This window comes from Anarrhichthys ocellatus, unplaced genomic scaffold (assembly GCF_004355925.1).
Source record: "Anarrhichthys ocellatus isolate YVR2014 unplaced genomic scaffold, GSC_Weel_1.0 scaffold57, whole genome shotgun sequence".
In the NCBI taxonomy this organism is placed as follows: domain Eukaryota; kingdom Metazoa; phylum Chordata; class Actinopteri; order Perciformes; family Anarhichadidae; genus Anarrhichthys; species Anarrhichthys ocellatus.
In genome coordinates this window covers 528371-544293 of record NW_022280087.1, presented here as the reverse complement: position 1 = coordinate 544293, position 15923 = coordinate 528371, and the positions used below count along the sequence as shown (strand labels likewise).

At 42.8% G+C, this 15923-nt stretch overlaps 1 protein-coding gene across 2 annotated transcripts in view; it reads left to right on the top strand.

Annotated features, from left to right (window-relative positions):
- atp1a3a (ATPase Na+/K+ transporting subunit alpha 3a) overlaps positions 1-15923 on the top strand; it is a 35166-nt gene that overhangs the window by 10796 nt on the left and 8447 nt on the right. The window contains exons 3-17 of one of the 2 annotated variants that reach the window (XM_031871224.1): positions 1403-1516; positions 2193-2252; positions 2529-2732; positions 4245-4358; positions 5889-6023; positions 7710-7827; positions 8278-8366; positions 8682-8861; positions 10440-10638; positions 12606-12850; positions 12952-13144; positions 13290-13465; positions 13744-13880; positions 14795-14945; positions 15040-15208. In XM_031871224.1, the coding sequence (XP_031727084.1) occupies positions 1403-1516; positions 2193-2252; positions 2529-2732; positions 4245-4358; positions 5889-6023; positions 7710-7827; positions 8278-8366; positions 8682-8861; positions 10440-10638; positions 12606-12850; positions 12952-13144; positions 13290-13465; positions 13744-13880; positions 14795-14945; positions 15040-15208 (2284 nt within the window). The other variant, XM_031871225.1, reaches the window with a different exon arrangement.

The window sequence follows — 15923 nt, the reverse complement described above, 5'->3', positions numbered from 1 at the left end:
AAAATAAGCAGCCATATTTTGAAACAATTGCTTTTTGGCATCGCATGAGCTTGGTTTGAATAATGCTGAAAAATGCTCACTTCCCTGCATGTTTCGAGATGAAGTTCCTAAACGTCTGCATTCATTGTATTTTTTGTTTGACTATTTTATCAAAACAATTACACATATTTAGTGTTTTCCCAGAATATTACTCTCTCAGGTTGAACCACCCTGACATTAAGACCAGCTAATTGGCCTCAGAGTGCCATCTAGTCGTCAGAGGAGGTTAGATTAAGTAAAGGTGATTTACAAAGGTTTATATATGTGCTCTTGAATTCACATTAATATAAAACAGTAATTCAAACAAAGCATAATATCATTGACCAGTAACGTGAATATCACCACACCAATCCTGACACATTCTCAGGTAGAGACAAACGTGTTTTGCCTCCGTTAGCTAGCTAACGTTCCTTCACATGCACTGATGTGGGAGACAACGCTGCGCCAGTAACAGCTCCGAACATAACACTTACTTACAGCCCAGTGTATTTATTCTCCTGTTTAGGGCATCATTTGTGAAGGTGGTCCTCAACAATCAGAATTGGTCCTTGTTACAAAAGGTTGAGAACCCCCGATTCAGACGACCTTCCATCACTAAAACTCAAAATAATAGAATTCTATTTAATGAAAACTAAGCTGCAGACTTCCGTTAGTCAGCAAGCAGATGTTAACAGACACGTACTATTTGCACGAACACAAACACACTTTCAAGCATAGCTGGAAAGGGCTCAAACGCACACCTCCACACACAGTAATGTAGGTCACTGGCGATTGTGAAAATCCCATGATACATGTCACTGACAGATTTATTCCGGCTCCTTTTTCTTTTTCCCCTCATCTCACTCAGTCTCCTGACTGCTGTGTCCTCCTCTCAGACACAGCTGCAGTTTCAGCGGCTGCAGCCTAAATAGCGGCGGTGTCGATTAGGGTTGGGCCGATGGACAATACCACAATACCACTGAGAATCCAAAGATTGGGTAGAATTGTAGTTTTAGTGGAGCTCTTGAGACATGCCTGTGCTCTGATGATGCCAGATCTAAGCAGGAAGTGTCAAGTTCCCCTTCTCACACCAGGGGATTACGTCTAAATTTGGGTTTCACTGGGTCTCAATGTGGAAGAAAAAGAGCGTCAGTCAGTGTTTTAGGTGTTCATGATACATCAACGGTTATTACAAATACAAGTAGGACAATCAAAGTTTCCTTTGGCTGTTTTTTGCTCCGACTTTGGATTGTGTTGGTGTACAGTAGTGTGAAATAATTGTTGAAAAATGTCTTCCTGTGAAGCAGTGAGAATAAGGAAAAGTGTCAGCGGTTTAAAAAAAGGAAAACAGGACCAAACTTGATGCTGTCTTTGTGTGTTTCAGTATGGACGGTCGGACAGCTACCGCGTGGCCACCACGCAGGACAAGGACGAGAAGGAGTCGCCCAAGAAGAAGGGAGGCAAGGATCTGGATGACCTCAAGAAGGAAGTTCCCATCGTGAGTGCACCGCTTCCTGCGACCTCGTTGCAATTTGTCACATGTTTCCTTTGGTTGCCTCTTATTCACCTGCTTTGAATACCAGATTTGGTGGCACACAACAACCTGGAAGTCTCATTTAAAATCAATTACAGAAAAACATTCATAGATAGTGCATCCTGGCCTCAGTCCAGCATTCAAAGCGCTGCGATTCCAACTCTAATCTAATCTGAAAAGGAGATAACAGACTCTGTAGCAGCTGCTGTAGTTTGAGCTAATATGCCAGAGCAATTTAATCGTATTGTGGAAGGATTTGCTCCGATACGGGGCAGGAAGTCAAACCCTCAGGATAGCCCCTGTTAAAGAACTGAATGAGATGGGGCACTTACACGTATTGATTTCCAAAGTATTATTTATCGATCAAACCTTTTTTGTCAAATACAAACAAATGATTGTGTAAAACTTAACTGTCTCAACCAAGAGGACACAGAACAATATGGAGAGTTCTAAACTAAATCTAAAACATTTGAATTCATTTCTTGCTTTGCAGTTTAGCAAATTATATTTCTCACATGAAACCAACATTTTTCCGTAACATTTTGACATCACTTCATAGTATCATTCATGCAGTCTAATTTTAAACTGATGATTAACGAGAGGTTGTTTAAGTTTGCTTTGTTTTTGAATTTCTTTGTAGACGGAACACAAAATGTCTGTTGAGGAGGTTTGCCGGAAATACACCACTGATATCGTCCAGGTAGGTCGTTCAGAAATGACACCTTCAGACCGGCAGGTCACCTTTAGATGGTTGTTTGATTCAACAATGATTCAATCAAGTATCTCCTATTCACAACACTTTCTTTCTTCCCTCCTCTTTTCTGCCCTCTCCTCTTTCCTCTGTCCACCCTCTGTTCCTTTCCTGCGTCCTCTCTATAACTCCAACCTCTCCGCTGCTCTCTTGCCTCCGCTCATCCATCCATCTCCTTTAATCCACCTTCCATCTTTTCCTCTCCGCTTCCTCTGCCCCTCTCAGGGTTTGACCAATGCCAAGGCAGCAGAGTACCTGACCAGGGATGGCCTCAACGCCCTGACTCCGCCCCCCACCACCCCAGAGTGGGTCAAGTTCTGTCGCCAGCTGTTCGGTGGCTTCTCCATCCTGCTGTGGATCGGCGCCATCCTCTGCTTCCTGGCCTACGCCATCCAGGCTGCCACGGAGGACGAGCCCGCCGGGGATAACGTAAGTGGAGAGTTGAAGGGGTGGAGGCCTGGGGCGATATGATGACATCACCGTTCAACACCATATTGGTTGGCGTCGCTAATGGTCCTCACGTGTCCACGATAACAGAACGATAATCCTTTATGCTACTCCTGCACTTATTCAGTTTCTCTTTCTCTATTTACTTTCTCCGTGCTTCACCACATTGTTGTAGCATATCAAAAGTAGCAACATGCTAGCATATGTGTAATTCTGTGTTACCATGGTGCTTTTAGATTTCTCCTAGATCGCCCTGTTAAAAGTTTTTGACCGCAGTGAAAATATAGTTTTTAAAAGGTTAAATGCCAAATATGGATTGAAGTTTGGAAATTATTACGTCTATCTTTTTTATATTTTGACTATGACCCTATGTGTGTGTTTGAGAGTGGTGAGACCGTACGAGGGCCGTTACTACAGTGGAGTGGTCTGATTTATTCATCTCAGCTCACTGCCTCTACATCGTGGCCACTTAAGCGAATTCCAACAAATGCGTCTCCATCCATAGGTATCTATATCTATGGGCGTCTCTCTCTTCAGCTTTTTTTGGACAATAATTTTGTATATTGTTGTTATCAGTAGGGCATTCCCAATATCACCCAACCCTCGACTGTAGAATTCTCAGTCCCACCACTACTTGTACAGTACCTGTAAGAAGCCAGATATCAAAAACCACCAGATGGGGGGGTTACACACGCAGAGAACTGTGAGTCCTGTGTGTGTGTGTGTGTGGGTGTGTGTGTGTGTGTGTGTGTGCGCTCCCCGTCCTCCAGCACATCACTCAAAAAGCGATATGCTGAGTCACCACTCCTCAGGGACTGAGCTTTGTCAGTGACAAAGGTTGTGTCAGCCGTTAGTCTGAATCATGCCGGCCCAAAACCCGTCGTTAGGGTGACAGACACCATCCTGTTCACATCCACTTTTGAACCCGCTACAGGGAGCACGTGACTCCCGGCGATTGTAATGGCAGGCTAAGAGGAGGGCGTTCATGGGTCAGCACCATTCCATGTCGGGGTCACTATGCAGAGTAGAGCCGAAGGGACTGAGGCTAAGCGGCACTGACACACACAGTATGACAGGACAACAACAACTGTGATGAGTCAGCATGAGTTACACACCCAGAATATAAACTCACACCGATTACTAGTAGCAGTTACGTCAGATGGTGCAGCACATGGATGGGAGGATTTAGACCTTCTGGGGTGATCCTTTAGACATGTGACAATAGAGCACAGTCTTTAAACCACTCACAGAGTAGACTGCAAAGAGATGGACAGCCTCCGTGTGAGTCCACACCACATGCTGCCGTCAGGTGAAAACATAAATAAAAGACTTATTGTTTTATATTCATGACAGAATGTGTCACTGATGGTTTCTCAACTCGGTCTCTCTGTGTGTGTCTCTCCACTCGTCTATTTCTTCTCCCGTGACACATTTTTAGATACAGGTGAAGTTAAACATGAGGTCTCATCTTTGTTTCCCTGCCTGTCTTTGCAGTTGTATCTGGGTATCGTGTTGTCAGCCGTGGTCATCATCACCGGCTGCTTCTCCTACTTCCAGGAAGCTAAGAGCTCCAAGATCATGGAGTCCTTTAAGAACATGGTCCCTCAGGTACTGGATGCTCATTAGTTCAACCAGGATATTCTGATCCTTTTTTGTACTAATTGTTGCTAAAAGGGTTTTAACTAAAAAAAATGCAAGATGAAAATGTGCAGGGTTACGCATTTAGTTGGATTCCATAATACATTTTAGGCAAGGGATCAAAAAACAACAACTTTTGTGGCAATGCTGACAAGATTCTCACAGCCATTGACTTAGAAATTAAAATGATAAATAAATAAGTTCATTGTAATATGTTGAGTCTATCAACTCATAAAGGGGAATTTAATGCTGTAAATTATTTCAAAATATATATAAGATATATACATCATATTTAGAAGATGGCAACAAAAGATTTCTTCAGAATGAAAAGTGAATCAATGCTTGTAAATGAAAACAGGTACTTTTATTAGATATTAGATATTACAGAGGTATTCCACACTTAAACATGTTTTTTTTGCTGTTAACTGAATGGTATAACTACTGTGATGAAGCACATCAATGCTGGTGTGACATTTCTTAATAGATTTATTGAAATGGGCCTATCATGGTTTGGAAATGGCTCAACACTCTTATACTGTTTGAAAGCAGGCCTTAACCTTGAAAGGCCGATGCGCTGAGATAGAGTCGACCGGTTGGGACTTCTCTACGTCATGAAGCGCTACGTTACCAGAGACATTTCACAAAGGAGACGGAACTGAGAGTCAGTCACAATCTGTGTCTGCCCCGCGCCTTTAGGAGACTAGCGCTAGGTCCTGAGTATATTAACTGCAATGGGAGAACACAGATTAGGACAGATTATTTTGCTCCATAGTCAGCAAAGTAAAAAAAATTACACATATCTTCTGAAAATCAGACACTGACACTTCTTCAGACTGACAAATCTAGAGAAAATGAACTTTGTTGCAGACCTTTCTCTGTCTCAGCAACACACTCTCGCAACATCTGGCAACTGGCGTTGGCCAGCGCCCTACCTAATGAATTTTAGTAATGCTAAATGTAGCTGTGTAAATATCTACTCTTAGCAAAAGAAAATATAAATACATTATGCAAATATAACTTAATCTGCTTTCATCCGTCCACACGACGCTCACGTGGGTGGGTGGGGGGAGGCTCAGTGGTCGATGACTGTCAACCGGGGATGAACGATCGCCTAAGTACTCTACAGTATGAGGCTGCTCATTAATTCACACAGTAATTCCTGGAGGTACTAAACCTGAGTAATGAAAAAGAATGATGGAAACAAATCAGGTCATAATGAGTATATTACATTGGGTTCCTAAGTAACGCAGGTGTTTATTAGGTGGACAACTATAGTTTATGAAGCTGCAGGCCACACTATCATGCTGTCACAGCTAGCACACTAAGTCCCCAATCTGTGATGTATCTTTCAATTGCTTTAGTTTCTTGGTTATTTCATCTTTTCTCTAAATAACGGTTTGTGTTATTTTTTGGCTTTACTGTTTTGATCTCTCTCTCTTTCTCTTTCTTCCTCTCTCTCTCGCTCTCTCTCTCTCTCTCCCTCTCTTTCTCTGTTCCCAGCAAGCCCTGGTGATCCGTGAGGGAGAGAAGATGCAGATCAATGCTGAGCAAGTGGTGGCTGGAGACCTGGTGGAGGTGAAAGGAGGAGACAGGATCCCCGCTGACCTCCGCATCATCTCCTCCCACGGCTGCAAGGTGGGTTCCAGGCACAGATACACTCCTGCAGTCACGGAAAAGGCAAGGAGGACTTACTGTCGTTATGCAACACAGGGTTGCTCAAAGAGATACAGTTCTAGCCTATTCGCTACACAAGAAAAACTTGACAAAACAGAAACATATTTTTTTTTTTGCATCCTGGCTACGAGTGTGCGACTTATTTCCTTTACACTTGGTGGTCAGCACCTCTCCAACACAGGTGTGCGTTCCCTCTCTCTCATTCGGCTTGATCAGCAAGCAGCATTGATGTAAACGGAGTCCCGCCCTCTCTCTCCTGTGGTACACTCGCCAAGTGCAGCTTGATCCGGATGCCAGGATGGAGCTAGCTAACACATTCAGCTCACTAGCTTTCAGTGGCAGTAAAGATGTGTTTGCACCATCAAAGTATAAGTAAAAGTGGTTAATACGAGTGTGATCAGCAGTGAGTCTTCGTCCACCATTTATGGAATCAACCTGATGTGTCGGGTGATCAATTATTAACTAAAACAAGCACAGCCGCCTCACAATGTGATAATAAGACATAATTTTGAATTACTGGTGTAACAGACCTTTGTTGATCCGTATGGATGCTCTCGGATTAATTACACAGATTAACCTTCATAGTGTGAAATAAAGTATTACTGACAATCGTTATCGGCGATATTCAGTAACATATCAGGAGATCGGTATTAATGCTTTCTATTTACCGATGCTTGATAATGTTACATTATTAACAACTATTCTTGTTTTGAAATTGAGAGGAGGAAGTTTGTAACGTTGGCAGCGTCGGTTAAATTATGATGCGTTCAGGCTCTGTTCAGTGAAAATGAGTATTGCCGAAGGTACATTTTTACTTCATCATGATTCTGATGCAATCTTGTAAAATGTAGTTTTGGTAAGAAACTTGAATAAATCCAGATGTTTGAAGGAGACGTTTTCACAGCAACATAAATATATATTAGAGCTCTAAGCAGATTATAATACATCATTATAACTACTAATGACAAGATTTGTTTTATTCTTTGAAAATACATTATTTTGTATCCTAATCACTTGAATATTGTGTTTTTTATGCAAAAAAGGCTATAGATTATTATAACAAAGTAATCAAAGAATTGTTGATGGTTTACACTGACGTTGAAAGGATGGTGGTGAAAAGAAATAGTCTGGAGCCTTGTAGACCAGCTGCTATAACAAAACAAAACGATCCGTATCTGCCAATATGGATCATCAGTTATTGGTATCTGTGGCCTAAAACCGTCATTGGGGATCTCGCAAAGTTATTTTTGCTCCCTTTGTTCTTTTGTGCTGATTCGATCCGTGACTCAAATCTGTGACAGGATCCGCAGCGTCACTTTACCCCTATTCTAAATTCATTATACTAGAACCACTTTGCAAACATTAACCTGATTGCTTTTAAAGTCCTGATTTCCCCCAAATGGTGCAGGTGCAAGCTGAGGATAAACATAGATCTGCATGTTAAATTCACACCGCTTTTCCTCATATGAACCTCAAATCAGTCTCAGAATGTCATCTGGGAATGAACTCTTGATGAAAACAGCCTCTGCACAGCTCCACACAGCCATTAGAGGCACAGCAAGCATGAACCAAGAAATCTGGAATGAAGAAACGAATCCCCACTCCCTCATCTTCCTCTTTGTCCCTCTCTCTTGCACACTTAACCAGGTGGACAACTCATCCCTGACCGGTGAATCAGAGCCCCAGACCAGGTCACCTGACTGTACCCATGACAACCCACTGGAAACCCGCAACATTGCCTTCTTCTCCACCAACTGTGTCGAGGGTAAGGTCGCCATCACCCGTATCCGAAACCTAAATCATCATTATTACCTTCATATGCATCACATGTACTGTACAAAGCATTTACTGTGAGGGTTAGAAAACCTTTTTGTGTGTGTGTGTGTGTGTGTGTGTGTGTTTATGTTAATTCACATGGCTGCGTGTGTGTTTGTATTGTTCCGGTTCAGTGCTCAGATAGTCCTGCAAACAAAGACGCTGCACATTAGCTCTCGCTGTAGGCCCTGGTCAAAGTGTTTGGTGGTCAGTGGCCTCACCGGTCATCGGGGGAGCCCACTGACTGGAAACGTGACCCCACTGTGCCTGTTCCATCCCAGCATGTCACCGGGAAGACCCTCACAGTGGTAGAACAGGAAAACCATGATGTGTGGGGCCCTCCTGTGGACACACTGTTACATTGCATTTAAAAACTGCTCCCTCTACTCTTATTGTTCAGGAACGGCGCGTGGCATTGTTGTGTGCACTGGCGATCGCACAGTGATGGGCCGCATCGCCACTCTCACCTCAAACCTGGAGACTGGCAAGGTACCATACTCACTGTTGTTCATTATTCCACAATGGTGACACAAATGAGGTTGCTTACTAGAAACAGGCTCTTTTATGTAGTCGTTCAGCTTCTCATTCACATACTCATTTTGAATGGAAAGACAGCAGCTAAGTGTTCTCAGCCTCATTATGTTTCGTAAAGTGTAAAAACAAGCTATTTAGACAAATAACCCCAAGTTGCTTCGCAGCAGCTTACTGCTCCTAAAATGCTTAATTGCAAAAAAAATATAATAAATGTAGACAGTCAATCATCTTCTTTAAACAATCCAAACACCTTCTTCTTCTACTCCTCAGACTCCCATTGCCAAGGAGATCGAGCACTTCATCCAGATCATCACCGGCGTGGCCGTGTTCCTCGGCGTGTCCTTCTTCGTGCTGTCAATCGTCCTGGGTTACTCCTGGCTGGAGGCCGTCATCTTCCTCATTGGCATCATTGTTGCTAATGTGCCAGAGGGACTGCTGGCCACCGTCACTGTGAGTAGGCAGAGACATTACAAACGTGTGAGGGGTCTTCTGCAACCCACCAGACCCGCCTTCAAACCCAGTCCCCGTCTCGTTTACAATGCTTTGCAGGTGTGACTTTTTTGCCGCGTCATCGCCATTCAAATCTATGCAACCAATAAGTTTATGATGACTTTTTTTTCATCAGTGCACAACAGAGGACGAAATTATTTATCGAGCCTCTTGAGTTTGATGTCAAAGTGCACCGAATTGATACATTTAACTTGAACATTTGTGTATTTCTTTATATCACAATATATATTACCAATATCATGCAGCCCTATTTCTAGTACGTGTGCATGTGTTTACAAGGTTGTTGTCCAGTTGTATCATTCCTTCATTTGGAGCAGTTTTTCCTTCCTGTCTTGTTTCTCTTCACAGTCCTAGTGCGTTTCGGTTCTTCCTCAGTTCCCAGTGTTTTTGTGCAGACTTGGGTATTTTTCATATATTTCATATATTGGATAAATCGGAGAAGCTACACAAAATCAGGGAAACCAGTAACAGCTTATAAAATGTTCTTTTTGTTGTTGCCATGACATGTCTCTTTTTTTTTTTTATTAGTAAGCCTACTCCCCACCGTTGTAGACCATTACATATGCCACGCTCTATTGTAGACTCTATCATTCGATTCCCCCCAAGCAGTTTGTGGTTTCACCCACGTCTGATTGTGTGTTTCAGGCCGATGTTGTCTCGTCTGCTGTTTGATCTCGTCTTTGCATCCCGTATCCCTGCTCTTGTGTTTATATCAGTGTGTTGATGTCGCTGTACGTCTCTCGTGTGCATCTCTGCGTGTATCTTATGTGCTTTTAACATTCTCTCTGTGTCAGTACCTGTTCCCGTGGTGACGGTGGTGTATTGTCCTGTGTTTGTATTTCTCTCTTTACATCTCTCCTTCTCCCAAAGCAGCCCCACATGTGTTTTGTGTGTTTGTGTTCTCTCCATCTTTCTCTCCGTATGTCTCTCTCTCTCTCTTCCAGGCCAGTCGTGGTGCTGCCTGCAATGACAACGGCTAGCTAATGTAATGATATTCGGCTAATGACCAGTCAGCTTCTTGAAATGAATTGGGCCTTCCTCTGCTTGGCTAGTTCTGTTTTGCCCACGGGTCTTTTGCCGTACTTGGCATGATGGCATAACGCACCCGCCGCTCTGCTTCACCGCTTCACTCGTTCACGCCTCATTCTCTCTCTCTGCATCTCTTCTTTTTGGGCTGTTTTTTATTTTATTTTCGGAAAGGAGGTTAAGATTTTAGTGCATTTTGCTATAGAGGAGCATTGTTAAGAGCAGGGTGAACGTCTCCAGGTGTCGGGGCGGGGTTTCTTCCTGGGTGTGCTTTGTAGTTTCAGGTACAGTATGGCACTGAGTTAGTTGAATACCTGGAGATGTTCATCTGTCCTATTAGTTTAACACACGGATACTAATAATGTTTTCTCTTTCTCTTTTGGTTTTGTTTGTTTCTACTCTCTCCTTTTCAACGACTCCTTTCCTTCCTGTCGTTCCTCCTCTCCTCGCTGTCGCGTCCTCTCTCTGCTGTTCCCTCTTTGCTTCTCTCAGGTTTGTCTGACGCTGACAGCTAAGCGAATGGCTCGCAAGAACTGCCTGGTGAAGAACTTGGAGGCCGTGGAAACCCTGGGCTCCACCTCCACCATCTGCTCCGACAAGACCGGCACTCTGACCCAGAACCGGATGACCGTGGCCCACATGTGGTTCGACAACCAGATCCACGAGGCCGACACCACCGAGGACCAGTCCGGTGAGATTTGCCCACCTTCTGTCCCTGCTTCCATGCAGCGTGCATTCAAACTTCCTGCATCATATTCAGAATATTTGTGACCTGAGTTCCTCTCTGGCAGCATCAGTTACTGGCCGGCATCTAACATGAACATTTGCCAAATGTATATTTGGTAGAAACCTCAAAAGCTGATCTGTCTTGTTTTTATCAAGTCATCGTCTTCTTGTACAAATGGGAAAAAATGGAAATGTAATATATTTGAAGAAAGAAAGGATTCACTTCTCTGACTTATGGCATAAAGTATTCCAAAATAACGTTACATTATACTCTCGTCTCTCTGACCCTCATAAGCGTTGGATTTGTGTCCGTTTGACAAACAAACGCACAATTACAGGCTAATTTAAAAACAACGGTAACGGGACAGCAGCACCATCCTTCTGCTTTCGCTCCTTTTTTGTGATGGATTCATGTAGCCGGGCGTTAGCTTTATCAAGCGTTAGCTTTAAATTAGCTTCATCAGGCTTCATTGCTCCGTCATAAAACAGAGAGAAAACAGATGGAAGGTGTTTCTCTCCGTTACGTTTGTTTGTAGATTAGAACCGGAGGACGTGCGTTTGCCTCTGCACTTTCTCTCCACTGTATCATCGGCCTCTGCCTCCTCTGTTTTTCAAAGGAGACATTGTTTCTTGTTATTCATCACAAGACAGGGTCAGAAATTTACATATTTTTTGGGGGGCAATTTTTGCCCCCACTGACTGAAATCCAGGGGCATTTTCAAAAAATTGGGGGCACTTTTTGAAACTTGTGAAATAACATTTAACCTTTGTTCAAAATAATAAATATACTTATTTAGGCTTACAGTATATGAGCAATTGTCATCAAATGGCAATAATAAGACTATTAGGCAGTAGTCTACAGATTCAAAGTGTTTTCTTCGATTTTTTTTAACAAAAAACAAACATAAATCAGACAATCATATTCAATTTTATTCTTATTTATTTGTGGTTATTTATTGTTATTATTAAATGTTTTAAACAACTATTAACAATTATTACATCAACAATGCCTTGATTACATATACATCAGTCATTGTATGGAATTATTGAGAAAGATGTTTTTGTGGCGCCTCAAATATTGTGATATTACCCATTTTTGTCCTGAACTTATGCATTAGTCATTGTGTGGAATTTTTGAGAAAAACATTTTTATAGCACCTTAAAAATTTCAAAAATGTGCCATTTGAAGGTACAAATTCAGTTCAGAGTTTTTACTTAATTAAAATATCTTAATTGACTGTCAGTCAGGTATTATTCATTTCCAGCAACCCTCAAAACAAAGAATAAAGACACTTTACGCACAATTTAGGTGTATTTTCCCTTTAACTCACGAGATGCAGGTAGCATGTTTTATACTTAATGTGAATATAATTCATTTAATCTAATTTCCATTATGCAATATGTATACTTTGTTGGCATCTTATTCTGAAAACCGGATGTTCGTCTGAAGAAACCGGATGTTGTCTCACGTTAATCTTTCCGTTAACTTTCAAAGTCCTTCGCTCGCTCCCGATCTGCGCCGTTTAAATGAGTTTACCGTGAATTTCAGCATATAGGTGCACTACAATTTAAGTGTCTGCTGAGTTGACCGCAGTCACAGGTCTGTTTAAGAAGCGCTCCATTTATTTATTCGTTTAGAAAGTTCGGGGGCATTTTTTGCCCCTCTCCTAGTGATATCAGGGGCAAAATTATATTTCTTAGGGGCAGTTTTGCCCTTTGCCCTCGTGTATTTCCGACGCTGTCACAAGAGCTCCAAAAGGCTTTGGCTTACTCCCCTCACCTTGACACGAACGTTGTTGCCAACTATTGTTACATTGGTTTTCATTGATTGCAGGCCTGCAGGGTACCTTGCTGCCCTGCTTGGGTGAATGCGATAGGCTGAGACAACTGTCAATAAAGGTTCCTATTTTTCCCTCCCCCATCATTCTCTAGGCTGCTCCTTCGACAAAAGCTCCTCAACATGGGTGTCTTTGGCCCGCATCGCTGCTCTGTGCAACCGCGCCGTGTTCAAGGCCGGCCAGGATGCTTTGCCCATCCTTAAGCGCGAGGTGGCCGGCGACGCCTCCGAGTCCGCCCTGCTGAAGTGTATCGAGCTGTCCTGTGGCGCCGTCAAAGCCATGAGAGAGAAGAACAAGAAGGTGGCCGAGATCCCCTTCAACTCCACCAACAAGTACCAGGTTCGTCCCCTTTCATTTGTAGTAAATGGGCCAAAACATGCAAGAACACTACAAACTTCTTAAAAGGTTCTCATGCTGACACCATGATCTGTTCCCATTAGCTCTCAATTCATGAAAATGATGATGAAAACGACAACCGCTACCTGTTGGTGATGAAGGGAGCCCCAGAGAGGATCCTCGACCGCAGCTCCACCATCATGGTGCAGGGCAAGGAGCAGCCCATGGACGATGAGCTGAAGGAGGCCTTCCAGAACGCCTATCTGGAACTGGGAGGACTGGGAGAGAGAGTACTGGGTAAGGAGGACAGGAACACAGTGGTAATTTAACAAAAGGTTCATGATTTGGAATTTGAACTTACCAGAAAAGTTTTAATGTATCCTGTATTTTATTGCATAGTATTATCCTGTATGTATAATTCATTCGTCCCTAATCCCTCCAGGTTTCTGCCACGTGTTCCTGCCAGAGGACAAGTACCCCAAAGGTTTTGCCTTCGATACAGATGATGTCAACTTTGAGACAGACAACCTTTGCTTTGTAGGCCTCATGTCCATGATCGACCCTCCCCGTGCTGCCGTGCCCGACGCCGTGGGCAAGTGCCGCTCCGCTGGCATCAAGGTGGGCACCTTTCAAGTCTGGCATTTTAAAGGGCCTGGAAAAGCAGAACATGGCATCCACCAGGATGTGAAGGCTGTAGATGATATTTTGAGAGGAAGAGTGTTTTATTAATAGTGTGAATTGTGTTCTTTTTCCTCTTTTACTCTTCTTCTCATCCTGTTCCTTCTATCTTAACTGTTGGCCTTTTCTCCTCTTGCTCTTTGTTTTATTTTTGTCTCTTTCTCCTTCCTGTTCACCGCCAACCTCTTTACCTTCTTCTTCCTCCTCCTATATTTCAGGTCATTATGGTGACTGGTGACCACCCAATCACAGCCAAGGCCATTGCTAAAGGTGTGGGTATCATCTCCGAGGGCAACGAGACAGTGGAAGACATTGCTGCACGCCTCAACATCCCCGTCAGCCAGGTCAACCCAAGGTAAGACAGAAACATGAACTATGTTAACATGCATTACAATTACAATCACTTTTACACAGCAGCTGCTCTATTTAACGACAGCGTATCAGGGTCATATTAGGTAAAAAATATATATATTATTGAGCCGGGGCTATATGGAATATCCATAACTTGGATATTCTCTGAGATTTAACTGGCTAATTTACAAGAAAAGAAGCATGAATATTCTCTGAGATTATAAAGTCATAAATTTGCGACAAAAAACATCCTTTGAGATTAAAGTCACTAGGTTACGAGTTGGGGTTTTTTTTTTGGTCAAAGAAACAACGTTTCACTTTGCAAGGTTGGAGCAACTTCATCACACCGCAGTGCGAAATATACTAATTATAATAGTATTTATTTATGTTCATAAAAAAACACTGAAAGAACATGAAGGAAAACGCGTATTTGAATCTTTCAGGACCTTCGCCTCGCTCAGAGGCCTTCTGTCGGAGGGGACAGAAGCAGCAATCTTTAGAATTTATCTGGTAAAATAGAACAACAGGTCTAACCTGAGGATAGAGTACAACGCATAGCAATGTCAGCATTAGCTTGGTAAAAGAACCCAGAAGGAGCATGCAGGAGAATGCGTATACGTACGTTTATTTCACAACCTTCACTTCGCTCAGAGGCCCTCATCATCATAAGAACACGAGGAAATTCAGACTGGCGCACAATTTCATAGTGCTCATTTTCATTTTCCTCTTTAATCTAAGGGAAATCTGAGTTATTTCTCAGAATATTACCTCCCTCCCCCGGCTCCATAGTTTATTTATTATTACCTACAGCTGCCCTAACATGCAATGGAGCAGTATGGTCTTTTACTTTGCAGCATGACAGTAGTTTTTATGATTTAGTATACAAAAGAGAATTTTGCTGTTATCTCTGTTGTGTAGGGACGCCAAGGCCTGCGTGATCCACGGCACAGATCTGAAAGACGTCGATCAGGATCAGATGGACGACATTTTGAAGAACCACACGGAGATCGTCTTTGCCAGAACCTCCCCGCAACAGAAGCTCATCATCGTAGAAGGCTGCCAGAGACAGGTACACATACATGCATACAAGCTCATGGTTTTTAGCATTGTGCGTCCCGAATGAGAATGAAAACCATAAAGTGCGCTTCCTCCTCTTCTGTCAGGGTGCCATCGTGGCCGTGACAGGCGACGGTGTGAACGACTCACCAGCCCTGAAGAAAGCTGACATCGGCGTCGCCATGGGAATCTCTGGCTCAGACGTGTCCAAACAGGCAGCCGACATGATCCTGCTGGACGACAACTTTGCCTCCATCGTCACCGGAGTAGAAGAAGGTGAGGGAGGAACGAGAAAAGGGTCTGTGGAGAGAAAGATGAGCTCAAATGTTTTGTGCTTCGGGTCTAAGAAGAGCGAGAGTAAACTTAAGATCTTTAGGTGACAATCATGTAGGTTGCACATACTTATATTTCAGACAGTACATATGCAGTTCATATTTGAGAGGAGAAATACATTTTAGGATACTGCTAGCAAGAAGGATTTTGTATCTTCTTTCTATCTATTTCTTGTTCAGTCTCTGTTTGCCCTGTTTTTACCAGAATAGTAGAAGGAACAGTGAAAAAATGGTGCCAATAAATAAGATGAAAGGGCAAGAAAGACATTAATGAATGCTATGTTAATTAGTTAATAATAATAATGTATTTTAAAGAGCTAGCGGTGTGGGGTCTACTTTACATCAATACTCTATCTTATTAAACCGAAATGATCCTGCTTAAATCGATCCAAACTAAAAACCATAATAGCTGGAGCGTTCAGTCGTACGCTGGTGATGACGTCGTTACGTGACAACGAAACTACTGCTCTTCAAAATGAGCAGATGTCAACATCTCAAATATGTACATTGTTCAAATGATGTTTGTTGTGTTGAGAAGTATTTTTGTCATGTTTCTACATTCAGATTTGTTGAGGAAAAATATGTTTTGTGTGTTAGTTGCCGGGGGGGGGGGGGGGGGGGGGTGTTTTTTTTTTGTGTTTTTTTTTGTATGTGCTTAA